A 19559-nucleotide genomic window follows, 5' to 3' on the forward strand; every position below is an offset into this window, starting at 1 on the left:
CCCAAGAGGGTTAAGGCAGTGCTGGAAAATAATGGTGGCCACATAAAATATTGACACTTTGGGCCCAATTTGGACATTTTCACTTAGGGTGTACTCACTTTTGTTGCCAGCAGTTTAGACATTAATGGCTGTGTGTTGAGTTATTATGAGGGGACAGCAAATTTACACTGTTACACAAGCTGTTCACTCACTACTTTACATTGTAGCAAAGTGTCATTTCTTCAGTGTTGTCACATGAAAAGATATAATCAAATATTTACAAAAATGTGAGGGGTGTACTCACTTTTGTGAGATATTGTATCTAATACTGTGCAAACGTTTAAGGCACCCTATTTTTTTCTACAAATGTTGTTATAGATGCTTATTTTATAACTGCATTATTGAGTCAATACAAAAACAGTTTATATTTCCAAACATTACTGTCCTCCTTCAGTTCCACACTTCATGTAGTCTTACAGTGCAAATGATTTGCAACCAAGTATTAAAATGACAATTTATGATTGTTAGTTTGTCCAGTCATAATTAATATGTGTAAATGTTTTTGTCACACTCTTAAATCAACAACAACAACAATGTGTGTCTTGAGTACTTTTATTTTTAAATATCCAGCTGCAACCGGAAGTCAATACCATCACTGGGGCTAGTTTCACATTGATGGCGCAGCAGGAGGGTAGTTTTGCTAACGGGGGTATATGATATGACGGTAATGTTGCTTTTGAGAAACTTTCATTTCTTAACAGAAATTTCAGTTAATACTTAAGTTTCTCTGCTGAGACAAACAGGTTTTCTGGCTCAGCTTAGTTGCAGAAGAAACGGATTTATCCCTATCCCTATCTCCACTCGGCTAGGATTAGCCAGGAGACTAGCCTGTTTGTTGTAAGCATAGTGCCTGTAGGAAGCTAGTTTCAGCTTGCTACTGCTGCCCACCGAGGACGATATATCGTAAACGAAATGTCTAAAGGTCGAAAACGCTCGAAAGCCAAAGCGGCAGCTAAAGCAGCTGGATTCGGTATGCCTCCAGGAGCAAGGCCTCAGCCTTCCGGTGGACTTTGTATTGTTGGTCCGCCACTTCCAGTAGCAATGATGCCTGGAGATCACTTTCCTATGGGCCCGCCCGACTTTGGACCACCAGTGATGGAGGATGGGCCATTTATGAACGAACCCCCTGAGTTTATCACAAGAGATCGGTATGTACATAGACCAGGGTTACACCCGCAAGAGTTTGAAATGCCCCCGCGCCTCCTCCATCCAGATTTGGAGGACAGACTACGAGGTTTTCGCCCAGATCCATATGAAGGCCGACCTGGTTTTCACCCAGCAGAGTTTGAAGGAGGTTTAGGGTTTAGGGATAGAGGGTTTGTTCCACCTGAGTTTAGGGATAGAGCATCAGGGTTTGTCCCACCTGAGTTTAGGGATAGATCATCGGGGTTTGTCCCACCTGAGTTTAGGGATAGACCATCGGGGTTTGTTCCACCTGAGTTTAGGGATGAACCACCAGGGTTTGTCCCACCTGAGTTTAGAGATAGACCACCAGGGTTTGTCCCACCTGAGTTTAGAGATAGACCACCAGGGTTTGTCCCACCCGAGTTTAGAGATAGACCACCAGGGTTTGTTCCGCCGGCAGGAATCCGGCCATCACAGTTTGAGGATGGCCCGGGTTATCCAATGATTAACCATGGATGTGGCCCAATAAATGAATACAACGCGATGGACCCGGCTTATATGCAACCACTGGATGTCCATGTACGTATAGTTATTTCCATAGACTATGATGTAAATGATTTCACTGTTGTTTTTTTTTTTTTTGCGTTATTATTTTGTGCGATATTGATTTTTTTTCTCCCTGATTGTGTATTTAGATTTTTCAAAGCATGGTCAAGGATTTAAGCATCCAGCACTGTTGGTCTAATACAGACAGAAAAAAACAAACATTTCCACCAATTCAGTTTTAAAGTGCACCTATTATGGTTTTTCAAATATTACCTTTCATGTAGTGTGTTATAGAGCTGTTTGTAAATGTAAAAAGTCTGCAAAGTTTAAAAAATCAAAGCGCACGACAAACAGAGTTATAGACTCCTAAAAGAAGGAACCTATTCTGAACAGCTGAACCGAGTCGTTAGTGAAAAAAGACTTACTTCCTGTACTAACGTACATAGGTTTGTAACAAAAAGCCCGCCTCTGGTCTTCATGAACAGACAGAGCTGAAACTCATTATGGTAGTGGGCATTTCCTTTTTGGCACACGCTGACAGTGGTAGACCAATCACAACAGACTGGGACATCTGACCAATCAGAGCAGGGTATGCTCTCTGAAAGGAGGAGTTTAGAATGAATCTTTTAAAACGGATCATTTAGCGAGTCGTTTGTGACATTGGGGGAAAAAAAGGTAATGTTGCAATTTAAATTATGAGCACATTAAAGTGTTTTTTTACCTTGGATGCATGTAAATCTATTGTATGAGACATTTAAAACAAAGTTAGGCACGGTTCAAAACCATAATAGGTGCGCTTTAAGGGGAGTAAGGGAAGGTGCAATAATATTACCAGCCATGCAGTCAAGAGCTGTGGCAATTGTGAAAACTTATGTGGCTGGTGGATTTGCTAGGTGATTCTGCAGTAATGCGCAGTAAGCAGATCAAAAAAATAACATCACTTTTCAATATAATCCTTATACAAATTAGTTGTCTAATGTCCGCATGGCCGACGTCTTCTCTGCTGATGCTGTTCAGGGAACAGAGCAGGTGAGAGCCAGCTAGTTTCCAGAAATTGTATTTAATGAGTATTAATAAGTTTTAAACACTTGCTCAGATCATTCCAGATTCACGTCAATTGGCTCAGCTCTCATTTTAATGGGAAGAAAGGTGTATTTTTGAGTGATAATTTGTAAAAGCAAATTCCAATGTATTTGAGCAGCTGCTACACAAAATGCGTAATGGTTGGCAGGACTGTGGTGAAACACGTCACAGTATCGTGGCAACAGAATTTCGCACAAGACTAACTGCATCTCACTTTCTATACCTTAGCTATTTCTTTTTTTTCTTCTTACTTTTCTGAATTTTGATTATTATAATAGTGTTAGGACTATTAGTAGTGACCAGTTATGAGATATTGTACTGCTGTTTTATATTGTTACATTCTTTTATGTTTGCATTTTATTTTAAGAGCAATGCTCCCCCTATGGCTTCCTGCCCACCTGACAGAACTCATCAGGCTAACCAACAATCTAGTGGTCCTGGCAATAATGTAAATGGTAAAAATTCCACCACCACTACAACAACAACAAAATCCACTTCCAAGAATGAAATATCTGTTGTCAAGCACATGTTGGGATCAGTCAAGTAAGAACATTTTCACTATTTATTGAAATTGGCTAAAAGCAAAATTGGTGTGGTCACTGTTTTAAATCATCTTGAGCTCTATTTTTCAGACCTCCACCTGGACGATCTTTGGGAGTTATCACATTTATTGCTGTAGGTACCCATACACATGATGTACATATATGGCTTTTTTGACATATTTGGACAAGCAAACATTTGGTCCTCTTTGAAACAGTGCATAGTAATAAAATTGATGCACTCTATCAAATGACAGATAAAATTGACATTTTGTAGTAATTTTCACAATATAAATGAGCAAAACACAGGTCAGTCACATGGAAAAAATTAAATACACCCCTACATTTATCACATCTTCAAATCCATAAAATTAGAATCAGGTGTTTAAGATTGGGTGCCAGTGATTAGAACCTGCTTAGGGAATGCAGGTGGAACCTGCACAGAATTCAAGTGCCAGGAAAAAGCCTTTGCAAGACTACAGTTTGCCAATGAGCATATAGGTGAATACCAAGCCTTTCATAATAATGTGCTCTGGACAGATGAATCAAAGATAGAGTTGTTTGGTCACAGTAACGGCAGACATGTTTGGCGCAGACCAAAGACAGCTTTTTAGGAGAAGCACCTCATACCAACTGTGAAGCATGGTGGTGGAAATGGTATGATTTGGGGTTGCTTCACTGCCTCAGGGACTGGACAGCTTGCATTCATTGATTCAACTATGAATTCTGCATCATATCAAAGAATGCTTGAAAATAATGTGAGGCCCTCTCTCTGAAAGTTGAAATTGAACCGAAAGTGGACCTTTCAACAGGACAATGATCCTAAGCTAGCAAATCCCCAAAGGAATGGCTCAAAAGAAGAAATGGAGGGTTATGGAATGGCCTAGTCAAAGCCTGGATTTGAATCCAATTGAAATGTGGGGGGATTTGAAACGAGCAGTACATGCAAGAAAACCCTCAAACATCTTGCAATTGAAAGAATATTGCATGGAAGAGTGGTCAGAAATTCCAGAAAGCCTGGTGGACAATTATGCAAAATGCCTACAAGAAGTTATTTCTGTTAAAGAGCTTCTGAGGCCAAGGGTGTACTTAGTAAAGCTAATTTTCTTTGTGTGTTTTTTTTTTTTCAAGTATATCAACTCAATGAATAGGCACGGTTTCAAAGATGAACAAATGTTTCCTTGTCCAAATATGTCAACCAAAAAAAGCCACCAATTTCCATGGGTGTACTTATTTTTCACATCACTGACTGTGTATGTATGTATGTGTGTATATCTATCTATCTATCTATCTCTCTCTCTCTCTCTCGCTCGCTCTCTCTCTCTCTCTCTCTCTCTCTCTCTCTCTCTCTCTCTCTCTCTCTATATATATATATATATATATATATATATATATATATATATATATATATATACACACACACACACACACACACACACAACAGAAACAGAAAACACATTACTCTAATTAACATTAACACATGAACTAAATTCTGAAGATTAAAGTAAGATTTCCATTTTAATGTTATTAATTCATATTAACATTGACTGAATTCTAAAAAAAACCTCCTGATAGGCTTCACATTCATTCACTACAATCAAAAGCATTTCTACTTCATCATTGAATATCAAACTGGTAATATATAGGCCTAATATAAACCTTTTTTTGATTGTACATATGAAATATACTACTCTACAAATATTTTTCTGTGCTATGTATATGTGTATGTATGTATATATATATATATATATTATATGTATATGTATATATACCATATACAACTCCTCTTCATTTAAATCTTTCAACGGTGAACTGGCCCTTTAATTCACAACGATCTAGTAGCCGCGGGGGTGGGGGGACTTGTTTCACTGCTGCTCACTTCCGGTGTAAAATTTTAGCAGTGCAGAGCTTACAGAGCTTACAAACTGCAGTTTTGTAATCATTCGACACAAGAGACATCATCTTTACAAAATTGATGTTTTCCCACCCTCTTTTTATTGACTGTATATAATCGGCCCTGATCATTGGATGTTTTTAAACTATCGGCCGATAGCTGCAAAAATAGCCTTTAATGGCCGATACCGATTTAAAATATTAGTGTGTATATGTGTATGTATGTACACACACACTGATCAGCCATAATATTAAAATCTCTGACAAGTGAAGTGAATAACGTTGATTGAACGCAGGTTTTGTAGGGTGTTCCCGGTATGCAGTGGTTATTACCTTATGAAAGTGGGCTGAGGTAGGACAATCGGTGAACCAGCGACTGGTCCGTTCAAAGAAAAGCTACTGTTGCACATATTTATGAAAAAGTTAATGCTGATTATGATTGAAAGGTGTCAGAAATCAGTGCATTGCAGCTTGCTGCATAGCCACAGACCAGTCATATTCATGAAACCAGTTTGGGTTTACTTGTGCTTTGTGGCATGTTGCATTATCATGCTGGAAGTAGCCATTATAAAATGGGTCAATTGTGGCCATTAAGGGATGCACATGGTCAGCAACAATACTCTGTGGCACTCAAAAGATGCTTGATTGGTATTAAGGGCCCAGTATGTGAAACTTACTGAATGTTTTTTGCACCAATCTGCATAAAGACCAGACCTCTCTGAAGGTGTGCTGTCCTATCTGGCACAAAGACGTTATCAACAGACCCTTTAAGTCCTATAAGTTATGAAGTGGGGCCACCATGGATCAGACTTGTTTGTTCAGTACATCCCACAGATGCTCAATTGGCTTGAGATCTGGGGAATTTGCAGGTCAACACCTTGAACTCTTTGTCATGTTCCTCAATCCATTCCTGAACAATTTTTGCACTGTGACAGGGAGCATTATGCTGAAAAAGGATAAAACTGCCAAATAGGAAATACTGTTGCCATGAAGGGGTGTACTTTGTCTGCAACAATGCAAGGTCTATTGACTAATTCTCAAAGTCGGGAGATATAACGTTGGGTAGAATTTCCAGATTCAACCACAAGGCTACCTCAGAGTCAACTCACATGTCTTTTGCCAGAGCATGTAAGGGCATACTCAGGGCTCTTGAATTCAGAAGTCATTCCTGTAGTGCTAGATCACAGTCCTCGGTTGGCAATTTAGTCCACAGACACAGGCTGAGGGTGCCAAACCTTGCAGTTCTTTTTGGATGGGAGACCTGCGAGAGGATTATACCAAAAGGGTGTTCTGACAAATGGTGAAAGCAGTAGTGGTAACCAAGGTCTTGCCAGCCATCTCAGGGCCACAAGCTAGACTCTGTTGCCTACTTTTACAGCATAGGGTGAATCGCCAGGACGTATAATGAGTGGTTAGGCCAGGACATCCTTTCCTAGTGGGCTGTCTGGCTTTGTCAGGGAGAACTACAACCAAAGTCTCGACTTGGCATTAATCATGAGGTTTACCTGCTCCTCACCATACCTTTCTCAGATCTGGGCTACCACTTCAGGGTACAGGTTTACAATTACATTTTATAACCCCATTACAGTTACTGCTCTCATAAAAAGCACAATTACTTTTGTATCTAAATATAGCTAAACATAGAATCAAACAACATATTTGATCAAAATGAATATTTTAGTCGGAGTTATTGCGCTTCCTGTTTGATTGACATGCATGCGTGGACTCTCGCTCAGTCGGTGAGGTTTAATGGAGACTCACTTGCTGTCAGGACGAGCCTTTATGTAAAACGGAAATACTGGCACCATACATTTACAGAATAAAGTAACATGTTACTGTGTTCAGATTACCAGTTAACACTTAGTGTGTGTGTATATATGGCCCATATAGCCCACATAGATACATTTAATACCTTTTTCATAGCTTTCAATTTGCACAGTGTTTGAAGGACAACACTGACTGGGCAGAATGTGAAATAACATGTTTAAAAAAAAAAAAAAAAATTCAGAAAATAAAAATTGGCCTTTTAATCCAACTAATCGCTTAATCAAAAAAAAAAAATGAACAGATTAATCGGTTATAAAAATAACTGTTAGTTGCAGCCCTAGTCGCACTTAACTATGTATTGTGGCGGAGTTTCGCACTGGTCGCAGCAGACAGAAGTGACGTTAGTCTTTCTGGAGACCAAAGGTAATACAAAAACAATGCCTTTTTTGCATTGTTTATTTGCATTTTTGTTACAGTTTTGGGGTTGTCTATTATTTTGTCACATACAGTTTTAAAAGAAAGAGTAAGTTTCTTATAAGAATGATTTTGAAAAAGTAGTAAGTAGACTAATAGGCTATTAATATTTCTGAAGTTTGTGGTATAATACTCAAACCTATCTTTGTGCTCACTGTTTACAGTTTCTTTTCATTTTTTGCCCATTAGAACAACTACGGGTTCATTGAATGCGAGGATCTGAAAAAATATTCTTTCTCATTTGATGCTTTTTTTGGACAACGAAACCATTTGGTACCTGGGGTTAAAGTGCATTTCACGGCAGTCAAAGTATTGGTGAGTGATTTTAAAATGTAAGGCCATTATGAGATTTTAGGCTACCTTCTAAGCTTTGTTTTTGTACTTTTAGGGGGAAAAAAAAGAATGCGCAACTGATGTGAAAGTTGCACCAGGAGGGACAGAGGAGATTGAAGCCACAATCTATGAAGGTGTGGTCACTGCAGTGCTGCCTGATGTGAGTAGGTTGGGGGGTTGAGTGGGGCACTTTCAGATGACCGGATTGTAAAAATAATATAAATATAAACATGTAAATATGCAGTGGTGCTTGAAAATTTGTGAACCCCTAAAAAGTCCTAAAAGTACACGAAGAGAACCCAATTAAACAAACAAGACAACAATATTATACTTGGTCGTTTATTTATTGAGGAAAATGATCCGATATTACATATCTGTGAGTGGCAAAAGTACGTGAACCTCTAGGATTAGCAGTTAATTTGAAGATGAAATTAGAGTCAGGTGTTTTCAGTCAGTGGGATGACAGTCAGGTGTGAGTGAGCACCCTGTTTTATTTAAAGAACAGGGATCTATCCGAGTCTGATCTTCACAACATGTCTGTGGAAGTGTATCATGGCACAAAAATAAGGAGATTTCTGAAAACCTCAGCAAAAGAGTTATTGATGCTCATTAGGCTGGAAAAGTTTACAAAACCATCTCTGAAGTGTTTGGACGCCATCAATCCACAGTCTGACAGATTGTTTACAAATGGAGGAAATTCAAGATCACTGTTACCCTGCCCAAGAGTGGTCCACCAACAAAGATCACTCCAAGAGCAAGACGTAATGGTCTGTGAAGTCAAAAATGAACCCAGTGTTCTAAGCAACTAAAGACCTCTCTCACATAGGCTAATGTGAATGAGTCCACCATCGGGAGAATACTGAACAACAATGTTGTGCATGGCAGGGTGGCAAGTAGAAAATCACTACTTTCCAAAAAGAACATTGCTGCCCTTATGCAGTTCAAAGATCACATGGACAAGCTAGAAGGCTATTTGTGGACAGATGAGAGAAAAATATTGCATTCCACCATAAGAACCATAGCCCATTGGGGCGGCTGTGGCTCAGGTGGTAGAGCGGGTTGTCCACTAATCATAGAGTTGGCGGTTCGATTCCTGGTCTACATGATTTCACATGCCAAAGTGTCCTTGGGCAAGACACTGAACCCCAAGTTGCTCCCGTTGGCAAGCTAGTGCCTTGAATTGTAGCTTTGCTGCCATTAGTGTGAGTGTGTGTGTGTGGGTGAATGAGACACAGTGTAAAGCGGTTTGTAGAACTGCTACGGTTAAAAAGCGCTATATAAGTGCAGACCATTTACCATCTGCGAAATATGATGGTGGTAGTATCATGGTTTGGGCCTGTTTTGCTGCATCTGGACTAGAATTGTTTGATCGAACAATTAATTCTGAATTATATCAGCAAATGTCAGGACATTTGTTCATGAACTGAGTCTCGAGAAAGTGGGTCATGCAGCAAGACAACGACCCTAAGCACACGTCATTCCACCAAAATGGTTAAAGAAGAATAAAGTTAATCTTTTGGGACGGCCAAGTCAAAGTCACTTGTGTGAAAATTGTATTATATTTTAGGTCATATTTGTGCAGAAATGTAGAAAATTCTAAATGGTTCACAAACTTTCAAGCATCACTATGAATACCTCTATAATATATAATAACACTTATTTCGTGTCTCCTCCAAACAATATGCTTTCTTGAGTATAAAGACAGGCACATGAAAGGTCAATGAACAGCATTCGTGAATTATGTTTGGCAGAAAACAAACACCGTTAATTAATCCTTATCATCCATTTCACGACCCTGTGCCCTCTCAATGCTAATTACCAGGTGGTCCAAAGTAATTGAATCTAGTTTTTTTCATCCTGCCCAACTGACTGACTCTCTCTCCCCTTCAAACTCTTCTCTCTTTCTTGCCTTTTTTTGTCTATCAACAAAAACAAGCGCAACAGTCTGTGCCAGAGCAATCAAAAAAAAAACAAGCGAAAGTGGTACAGTAAAAGAGCATGGTGGCATGAGACTCTGCATACAGTGGGCAAAATAAATATTGAATGTGTCAACATTTTTTTTCAGTAAATATATTTCCAATGAGGTTTCACCAGACTTTGGTATTAACTCAAGAAATCCACACATAAAAAGAAATCCAAGCATTGCGATCAATCAGCGACCAACGCTTAGTAGTACCTACTCAGTGTGGCTCAAGGTCCCTTTCAAGAACCTTCAAACTAACTGTTCCTCAGTGGTGGAATGAACTTCCAACTTCAATCCGGACCACAGAATCTGTCACTATCTTCAAGTAACAGCTAAAGACCCACCTCTTCCGTGAACAACTAACCAACCCCTAAAAAAAAAAACAAAAAAACCTTACTCTGGCACTTGCACCTCTACTCTGCGCACTTTGCTTCTTCTGGAACTCAATTAATGGATCTTGTATGGTAGCACTACTTGTATTGTTCACTGCTTGATATATCGCTTTGCTTGTATTTTCTCATTTGTAAGTCACTTTGGATAAAAGCGTCTACTAAATGAATAAATGTAAAATGTAAATTAAAGTCCGTAAATGAAGTTGTGTGTCATAAAGTGGAATGACGCAGGAAAAAAGTATTGAACATGCTAACTGAAATTTATTTAATACTTAGTGGAGAAGCCTTTGTTTGTAATGACAGCTTCAAGACACTTCCTGTATGAAGAAATTAATGGGCCGCAGTATTCAGGTGTGATTTTGGCCCATTCTTCTAAACTTATTGTCTTTAAATCTTGTTCAATTGGATTCAAGTCAGGTGATTGACTGGGCCATTCTAACGCCTTGATTTTTTTTCTCTGAAACCAATTGAGAGTTTCCTTTGCTGTATGCTTTGGATCGTTGTCCTGCTGGAAGGTCCACCCACGTCTCATCTTCATCATCCTGGTGGATGGCAGCAGATTCTTCTCAAGAATCTCTCGGTAAAGGGCTCCATTCATCGTTCCTTCAATTATATGAAGTCTGCCAGTACCATACGATGAAAAACAGCCCCACACCATGATGCTTCCACCTCCAAACTTCACTGTTGGTGTAGTATTTTTAGGGTGATGTGCAGTGCCATCACCTGCTTCTTCTCCAAACATGGTGTGTAGTATAACAGCCAAAAAGTTCAGTTTTGCTTTCGTCTGACCAGACTACACTCCAATGAGTTGTCCAAATGAGTTGTAGCAAACTTTAAACAAGCTTTGACATGCCTTTTCTTTAGTAATGGAGTCTTGTGGGGTGAGCGTGAACAGTGGAGTGCATTGCCTATTGTTTTCTTTGTGACAATGGTACCTGCTTCCTCCAAGTGTTTCTGGAGCTCTTTCTGAGTGGTCCTTGGCTCTTTGGCTTCTCTTCTGAATATTCTTCTGACTCCCTGGTCAGAAATCTTGCGAGGAGCTCCTGTGCGGGGCTGGTTGATGACGGAGTGATGTTGCTTCCACTTGTGGATAATGGCCCCAGTGGTGCTTACTGGAAGATTCAGAAGTTTTGAAATACGTCCGTATCCGATTTCATCAACATGTTTCTCAGCAATAAGGTTGCGAAGGTCTTGAGAGAGCTCTTTGCTTTTACCCATCATGAGATGTTTCTTGTGCGACACCTTGGTAACAAAAAGATTTTTTATAGACCATCAATTTACTAACCCAGCTGACATTAATTTGCACAGATAGGAGGTATCAGATTTCAGCTGGTTCCTTGCCTTACCTTGCCTTGGAGAACTGCTTTTTCTTAGTGTGTTCAATACTTTTTTTTCCTGTGTCATTCCACTTTATTACACATAATTTTATTTATGGATTTTAATGTTGTGAATTCTTTATATTTGCGGATTTCTTGAGTTAATACTGATGTCTGGTGAAAATTTCATGTGAATAGCCTCATTGGAAATATATTTACTGAAAAAATTTTTGACGCCTTCAATACTTATTTCCTCCACTATAAATGAAAGCTAAAACACTTTACAAATATTACATATCTCTCTATGTAACTATTGACCAACTATTGACTATTGAAATATTTGTAATAAACATATAGGATAACACAACTGTGGATATAATACATAGCAAGCTATGATAGTGAAAGTAATTAAGATGAATAAGGGCGGCCAAAATAGATTAAATCTGGATAATTTCAGGTACATGCATGCTGTTTTATCCATATCAAAGTTTCTATTATCGTACCTGATAAAGTAATTGTTTCTGTTAAGATTTTCGGCTCTGTTAACTTACCTGAGGTGTTCTGATCAGTTCTGTGAGGATGTGTGCTGATAGAGAAGCATTCCCATTGGCTGCAGCCTGTAGGTATTATGGCCAATCACGAAAGTCAACATTGGGCAACCACACGCAGAATATTCCCGCTACTTTTATGTGCGGAACTCCTATAATCGTTTTTATAAAAGTCTCTAATAGTTTCTCTTCTTTTTTTTGTTGATGAAAATAAAGAGAGATTTTGGTGAAGTTTTTATTTTTTAAACTACGTTTTTGTCTCGTCTTTTTCGTCAACAATATTGCATGTTGATATAGTCACAATTAGCGTTTAATGACATCGTTGTCGTCTCGTCATCGTCTCGTCTTAGTCATGGAAAAAAGGTTGAGTTTCCATTAGCGAAATTTACACTAGTACCTTAGATATTGGAGTACCATAGATATTGGAGTACTGCCTTTTAAGTCTGCTAAGTTAGTAGACATTGTAGGCAGCAAGGCAGATTTATTTTAATTTTTTTATCTGGCACAATATAGGTGGTGTGTCTCATACACCAGAGGTTTTTATTGCTCATCATCTTTAATAGCTTTGATTGGAATGGGAAAGTATTTCTACGTCATATGAATTTATCTTTCATATATCAACATGCCCGTTTATGACAATGGTAATTTATAACCTTGTCTACCATTTAATCCTTGCTAATTAAAATCTTTTTAAGGTTATTTCAGTGTTATTGCACAGTTAGATTTACTTACACACCTGTCAGCATATGAAGTGCTAAAAGACTCTGCTGTTTTTCAGACTTATGTGTTGGAACCTCATCCAGGCCGCATCAGAACCATTCTCACTACTGAACCTGTAAAACTGCCCTTTGGAAGGATGGACGCAAAAGCCACCCTACTACTGTTTGACCGGGTGAAATTTCAGCTGCTCACAGATGTTATTACAAAGGTCCGCAGAGCAACAAATATCACACCGCAAATGCCAGAAACGTTTCAGCTCACTAAGGAAATCAGGGAAAAGGTAACAGATGCGATTTAATAACCTTAATAAAGGCTCTAACCAGAAAACCAGTAATGTTTATATCAAACTGATCAGTCCTTTTGTTCACTGAATTAAAATATATTGTTTGACCTAATTGTCTTTTGCATTTCACTGTACTTAATTAACAGGGTGTTATAATGAACATAAAGGATGATTCGTTTACCATCATGTCAAAGAAACATGAAAACCTCACTGCCTCCCTCAGTGAGTATCTATCAGATGATCAACTAAATGTCATGGATGAGGCTGAGTTCACAGTTATAACTGTAAGTCAGAGGAACTCTTCTACATATGGGCTTTGATTTATTTTTTTTTCTTGCTTCAACAGTTATGGTTCTTTGATATTGTGATTTTGAAATGTATGTCTTATCTAGGTAAAAGACACATTGAAGGCTATCAGATTGAAGAAGCTTCCTGAGGGCGCAGTGGAGTTTGATTCACAAGCAAAAAATGCTACTGACCCCTCTGCAGGCAAATCAATGGCTAGTATTTTTTTTTACAATGTTGACATGATGTTGTTTAACTTTTTGGTGATGTTTAAGTGATTAGCCTAACCAATATTTGTGTTTACGATGCATGACCATATTGCTTTAGAACATATTTTATTTAATTGTTTTAAAAGTGAAAAAGTGTTTAGCTAAATTATATGTGAGTTTATTTTTCTTCTCTGTAGTGGAAACCAGTGACCTCGAAGGAAGCAACTGTTGATGAAGACATAAGCAGTGAGAAATATGAGGGAACCATTTCCAAAGTCATCCCCAAAAGTTCTGAAAAGGAGGTGATGTATTCTAGATATGCTGGCTGTTTTGGATTTATTTTTTGTTTATTTGGTGACGTCTTTTTTTTTTTTTAACATTGAAATATAATTCACTAAAACCAAAGCACTGATTTTTAGGATCTTGAACACCACATGTACAGTTGGAGAAATCCAGCGTATTTTAGTCAGTGTGATTTAAAAAAACAAACAAACAAAGAGCAGAAAAAGCTTTATAGCCCAGTAATGTTTGATTTGGCTAGTAGTGTCGGCTTATAGGGTATTTGTCTGTTTTTGCCTGGGCCTGGATTCTACCAGATTCTGGATGAGCTGTTTAAGTGTTTCAAAGTGTTGATTTGATATAAACTGATGTAAACAGTAAACCTCATCTTAGATGCTTGATTGAGTAGAGATCCAGGGATATAGTGATATACAGTGGAAGTTACTGTAGCCTCCATGGCCATGTGACATAGTGCATTATCAGATGAGCTGTAGCCATGATTAAGAGATTAACCTAGTCAGCATGGCATGCAGATACCCTTTTTTCTACAGATATCAGTATTTACACACTAATGTGTGGTGGGACTAATATCTTGACACCAAATTGAATATCTACATAGCATTAGACTGTTGGGACCAAATTCTGACTCTTCCGTGCATATGAAGTAAATGGAACCCAGATTCATCCAATATTGAGCTCATCAATTGTCTAGTTTTGATTGTTGCATCCCCTGGAGTCATTTTCTTTTGTTCTTCATTAACAGCGAATAGTTGTGATCTTTTGTATACAGGATCTCTGATCACTGGTCATTTTTCGCCTTTATGTTTCTTAGTAAACTTTTCGAATGGTTGTGTGTGAAAAGCTGGACGACAGCCACTTAAGAAAAGCTACACCCACTGCGCCGAGTGGCAAGTTACATGCCACCTTTTTAAAGTCATGAAAATTGTCTGGCCATGTTGATGCTTAAAAGATCCAAAAGTGAATTTGGATGGTACATAATAAACCAGTCCCTCCAGGGTCTGGTTTATCAGGCAAATCAGGCAAACTTTGCAGTATTTGGAGGAGCTGGCAATTTTCTAAAATTTCTGCAGATTTTGGCCAAGACGCATCATGTCACGTCATCACAATGCACATTTAAAATCGAGCAGCAAAATCAAGCCTTTTTGGCCGCAGCAATCACAAACAAACTGATAAACTGTCAACTCTGTGTATAAGATTTGACTAATAAATCACTGTCATTTACAGTTTGAATGCACTCTAGCCTACAGTAACGCTAACTGCCTGCTGCACTGGTTTACCATTTTTAAGATACTTTTTTGTTTTGTGCAGATGGGGCAACAGCAGAAACAGGGCCTTGTGGACACCACTGTGGATGGTACAATGAAAAGTTTACCATTTGGTTCAGGTGATGTGATCACACAGGCCACCATGATGGTCGGTGACAAGGTCCAGTTCAACATTGCCACCAAACTGCTGACCAAGGAGGACCATGCCATCAACATTCAGATTCAGCCAGACACCTTTCAACTAGAATCCACAGAGAAACGCAAGATAGTGAGTCATCTTTCTTTTGGGGTATTAGAGCCTCTTCCAGACATTCCAAACACGAACCAGGGGAAAAAACCCCCCGTGTTTTTTGATTTTAAATTAATGGACCAGATATGATACTTTTTATGCAATATTTGTATTGTCTCAAAAACAGCACTTCCAGGACCTTCTACTGGCATTGGACAATATATCTAGTGTTGTCGACTTAAGCGCAAAAGTTACGTCACTGTTTATTTGGGGAAAGTTACTCATATTCAGAGATGGGTTAAGAACCACTTGATTTTCTGGGCTCCCCATTTAGATTATATAAATCATCTGTGCGTAGTTCACACCTCGAAAGTTGTCAGAGGCGTTTTTTCAGTAGCATCTTGACCACCACCGCTAAACACAAGCACTTGCCTTAAAATTTTTAAAAATACTGAAGAAGGATGCAACATAAGCAAGTGACAAATTAAAAATGATGAATAATATGGATATCTATGAATGAGAACATGGCAAGCATTGAGTCTAGTACATGCCCGTTTATTTATTGCTGCATGAATAATTCCAGTTATAATTATCACATCAATGACTACAAGCTCAATTTTATTTAACCATAACTTTTTTTTAACCATGACTTAACCATAGCCCTCATTATCTGACAGCTTGTGAAATAAAAAATTTTTTTGGAAGTAAATATTTTTCATATCATATGCCGACAGTTACTGTTGTACTTTAATGGAGCTATGAGATAAATGACAGTCATGAAATTTGAATATATGCACAGGATTTAGGCTATTTAATCATATTTTTTTGTTCTTGAGTTTTGAGTGGTTGAATTATTAAAACAGGCTTGCCAGTTTCATGCATGAGTTCTGTGTTTTAACATTGGAGTATGCTGTTACAAGTTCTCTCTCAAACATATGCAAAAACAGCAGTCTTTTTTCCCCCACCGATAACAGTGGCAGATGAGCCAATTGACACATGAATCTGGAATGACTGACAGTTGCACAGATGAACTCTCCAATATTAATTCTGAACATTTGGAAGCCCTGCCCCTTTATCTCACGCCCACTTGATAGTGCAGCCTTACTTTCTGTGAAAGTAAAAGGAAAATGTTCTCAAGTTAATGTGAAACAAATGTCAAGCTGCACTGTATGGCCAAAATTTTGTGGACACATGAACAATCGCACCCATGTTTGCTTTTTGAACATCCCGTTCCAGATTTAGTCTCTCCTTCTTTTCTGTTATAACCTTAAACAAAAAATGTGCCATGCCTTAGCACCATCTGAGCTCTGAATACCCATGTGTGAAATTTCGGTATGAAATACTCACTGTGCGCACTTAACTGAACACTGAATACAGCCCAGATAGTGCTTTAAGTGTGTACTTTTAATCTTGACCTGTATTGCTGACTAGGGTTAGGCACGGAAAATGAATTTCTGTCGGCACGTCCGTACTGCAGATCAGAAAACACAGCAATGTTTAATGCTGAAAATGTGTAATTCACTAACTATGCAACACTAATTTAATGCATATTTTGTATTAGTGGGGGTATTATCTCCTCACACACGTAGCAAAGATCTCCATGGCATTATTTACTCATATTACTCAACTTTAAAAAAATGAAGTAGTTTTGGAAAGTACTCAGCATTGTTAGCATATCTCAGTGCTAGCATATCTCATAACTGTGATCTCACATTCCAGTCAACCTGTAGGTGTGGCATCTTTACCCTAAAAAGCTAACAATTTGAAAATAGTAACATGTGAGCATATAAATACGCTAATATGTCTTTTAATAAATGCGCCTGCACTCTAAATATGTAGCTGCAACGTAAATATGCTTCACTCCGTTCCATTTTCTTAAACCAAGATAGAAAATACCCAGCACTTCTACACGGCAGTGAAAAAATGAATTACTCTTGTTTATACTACAGCACTGTTGATTTCTCGATTCTGATAAGCTGACAGATGTTCTGAGGTGTGCAATTATTTTTCAGTTAATGCACAGCTTATGTACTTCCAGTCAGGTCTTGACTGCATTACAGTGTCATATCACTTTGCCAAGTTAACTGAAATAATGTAAAAGTTAGCCTACTGTCCACCACAGCTCAGACATTTAACAACAAACAAAATGACAGGCAATTTCGATTTTCCAGAAATAAGTAACTAATAATTGACGACGGGCCATTGAGTTATTAGAACAATAATGCGCACCTGAGGTGGTAATGCGGCCACGAGGCAAAGCGGAGACTTGAGCCATTGATGTGCAGTTATTGGAGGGGGAGAGGGGGAGAGAGGGAGAGAGCAAGAAAAAATAGAGAGAGAGTAATTAGATTCAAGAACTGCATTAACTCAATGTGGTAAAAAACAAACAAACCCTGTATTATGGTTATTAGGGAACATTGCTGGCTTGATATAGCTCTCGAAATGTAATGATGGTAACCAATAATAATAATACATGTTTCAGTAATGTGAATGAGAGTTCCATGAGAATTCCAAAGAAGTATATCTGGTTATTCTCTGTAGGTGGAAGGGGTGGTCTTGTTTTCTTCTCTTTCTGTTGGTTAATGTGATGCTGGCCAATCAGGGGTTTCTGTCTGTTCAAAAAATGTGACCGTCAGCTGCCTAATGATGTTACATAAGCAGCAGGTTGAAGTGATACAGTGACTGGCTTAACATGTCTTGGAGGATGCATGCTTTAGCCCCAACCCTCCTATTTGTGTAGCTGTTGTGCAATATGGGCCGACCTAGGTAATGGAGTGGAAATTGATGATGACTAAATTAGGGGAAATTTGGTTAATTTGCATCAAGGCATGTCTTCTTCCACCAGGGCATTGTCGTACAATTGGATGATAATTCTGGGTTCATCAAGGCCCCACAGGACCCACAGCTGTATTTTGACCTGTCTGAGGTTATGGATGACGCCAAGCTTGCGTTGTCAGAGAAAGTTGAGTTTACACTTGCAGTGGTAAGAGCTCTTTTTGGATACTATAATATTCGTTTGATGCAAATTATATTTTGCCCCTCCTTTGCGGCCCAAAGGTAACAGCATCCAATTCCTAAACGTAATCCCTTGGAAGATCTTTATTTAACATAAATAGTGCATGGTATTTTTTTCTTGCAGGGGGTTAAGGGGTTTGCAGGAGGTAAACGAGCTATTAGAATCAGAAGGCTGACGGAGAGTGTCTTTACATCTGTGCCAAAAATAGAAGAAAAGAAAGAGAAGGTGATGAATACTTTTTAAAGGTCTGTGTGTGTCTCTGTCTGTGTTTTGAAATGAATAATGAAATATTTTGCTCGGATATTTGCAGAAGAAAATGACAATCAAATTGCTGAAAGACCCAAAAGAGCACTTCAAGAACCAAGTCAAAACAGAGGGCAAAGGTTGTGATTTGCTGGATGCAGAGTGAGTACATGATGAGCGGAAAACTACAGCTTAAGGTGGATATGAAAATTAAAAATTTTGAATGGGCAAAATGTTTAAGAATGAAATGCCGTCAATATTCAAGCTGCAATGTCATCAGACATCCAGTGAGCAGCAGTTATGTGAGCAGTTATGTGAATGACTTCTTATTGAGAGAGGTCAGAGGAGAATGGCCAGACTGGCTTGAGCTAAGGAAGGCTCAGATAACCACTCTTTACAACGTGGTGAGCCGAAATGCATCTCAGTACACACAACATGCCAAACGTTGAGGTGGATGGACAGGAGACCACATTGGGTTCCAGTCTTTCTGAAATACTCACACCAGCATTAAAAACCGTGCCGCAGTCACTGAGATCCCCCATGCACCCCACTTTCTGATGTATGATGTGAACATTAATCCAAGCTATTGACCTCTGTCTACATGATTTTGCGCATTGCACAGCTACCACATGATTGAATAATTGCAAAAATGAGCTACAGTAAAGGTGTTCCTGTTAAAGTGGCTGGTGAGTGAAAACAAGGGGGGACCCAAAAATTCCCTGAATTGTTAAAAATAAATAAATAAATAAACCCAAAAGAACTAGTATTAAAAAACTTACAGAATTTCTCCTTTAATGACCTTCAAAATACTCCTTGTGATGTGATACACTTGTCCCTGGGTTTCTTCTATTCCTGGAAACATTTCTTGTTTTGACCTTTGTCATCGTGTCTAGAGCTTCCTGCATTTTTTTTTCTGGATTTCTTCCACGGTCTCGAATCTTTTCCCCTTCAGTCTCATTTTTAATTTTGGGAACAAAAAGAAGTTGCAAGG

General features: G+C 38.6%; 1 protein-coding gene across 3 annotated transcripts in view; it reads left to right on the forward strand.

Moving 5' to 3' along the window:
• The first annotated feature begins 627 nt into the window (after positions 1-627).
• si:dkeyp-121d4.3 (uncharacterized) overlaps positions 628-19559 on the forward strand; it is a 32148-nt gene continuing 13216 nt past the window's right edge. Inside the window, exons 1-14 of one of the 3 annotated variants that reach the window (XM_053620749.1) lie at positions 629-1743; positions 2680-2739; positions 3161-3336; positions 3426-3468; positions 7656-7781; positions 7855-7959; positions 12797-13018; positions 13168-13305; positions 13414-13521; positions 13713-13817; positions 15124-15348; positions 18155-18292; positions 18449-18550; positions 18636-18730. In XM_053620749.1, the coding sequence (XP_053476724.1) occupies positions 952-1743; positions 2680-2739; positions 3161-3336; positions 3426-3468; positions 7656-7781; positions 7855-7959; positions 12797-13018; positions 13168-13305; positions 13414-13521; positions 13713-13817; positions 15124-15348; positions 18155-18292; positions 18449-18550; positions 18636-18730 (2435 nt within the window). In that variant the 5' untranslated portion in view covers positions 629-951. Of the gene's footprint in view, positions 1744-2679; positions 2740-3160; positions 3337-3425; positions 3469-7655; positions 7782-7854; positions 7960-12796; positions 13019-13167; positions 13306-13413; positions 13522-13712; positions 13818-15123; positions 15349-18154; positions 18293-18448; positions 18551-18635; positions 18731-19559 lie in introns of all 3 variants that reach the window. The other 2 variants (XM_053620751.1, XM_053620750.1) reach the window with 2 other exon arrangements.

This window comes from Ictalurus furcatus, chromosome 3 (assembly GCF_023375685.1).
Source record: "Ictalurus furcatus strain D&B chromosome 3, Billie_1.0, whole genome shotgun sequence".
Taxonomy (NCBI): Eukaryota; Metazoa; Chordata; class Actinopteri; order Siluriformes; family Ictaluridae; genus Ictalurus; species Ictalurus furcatus.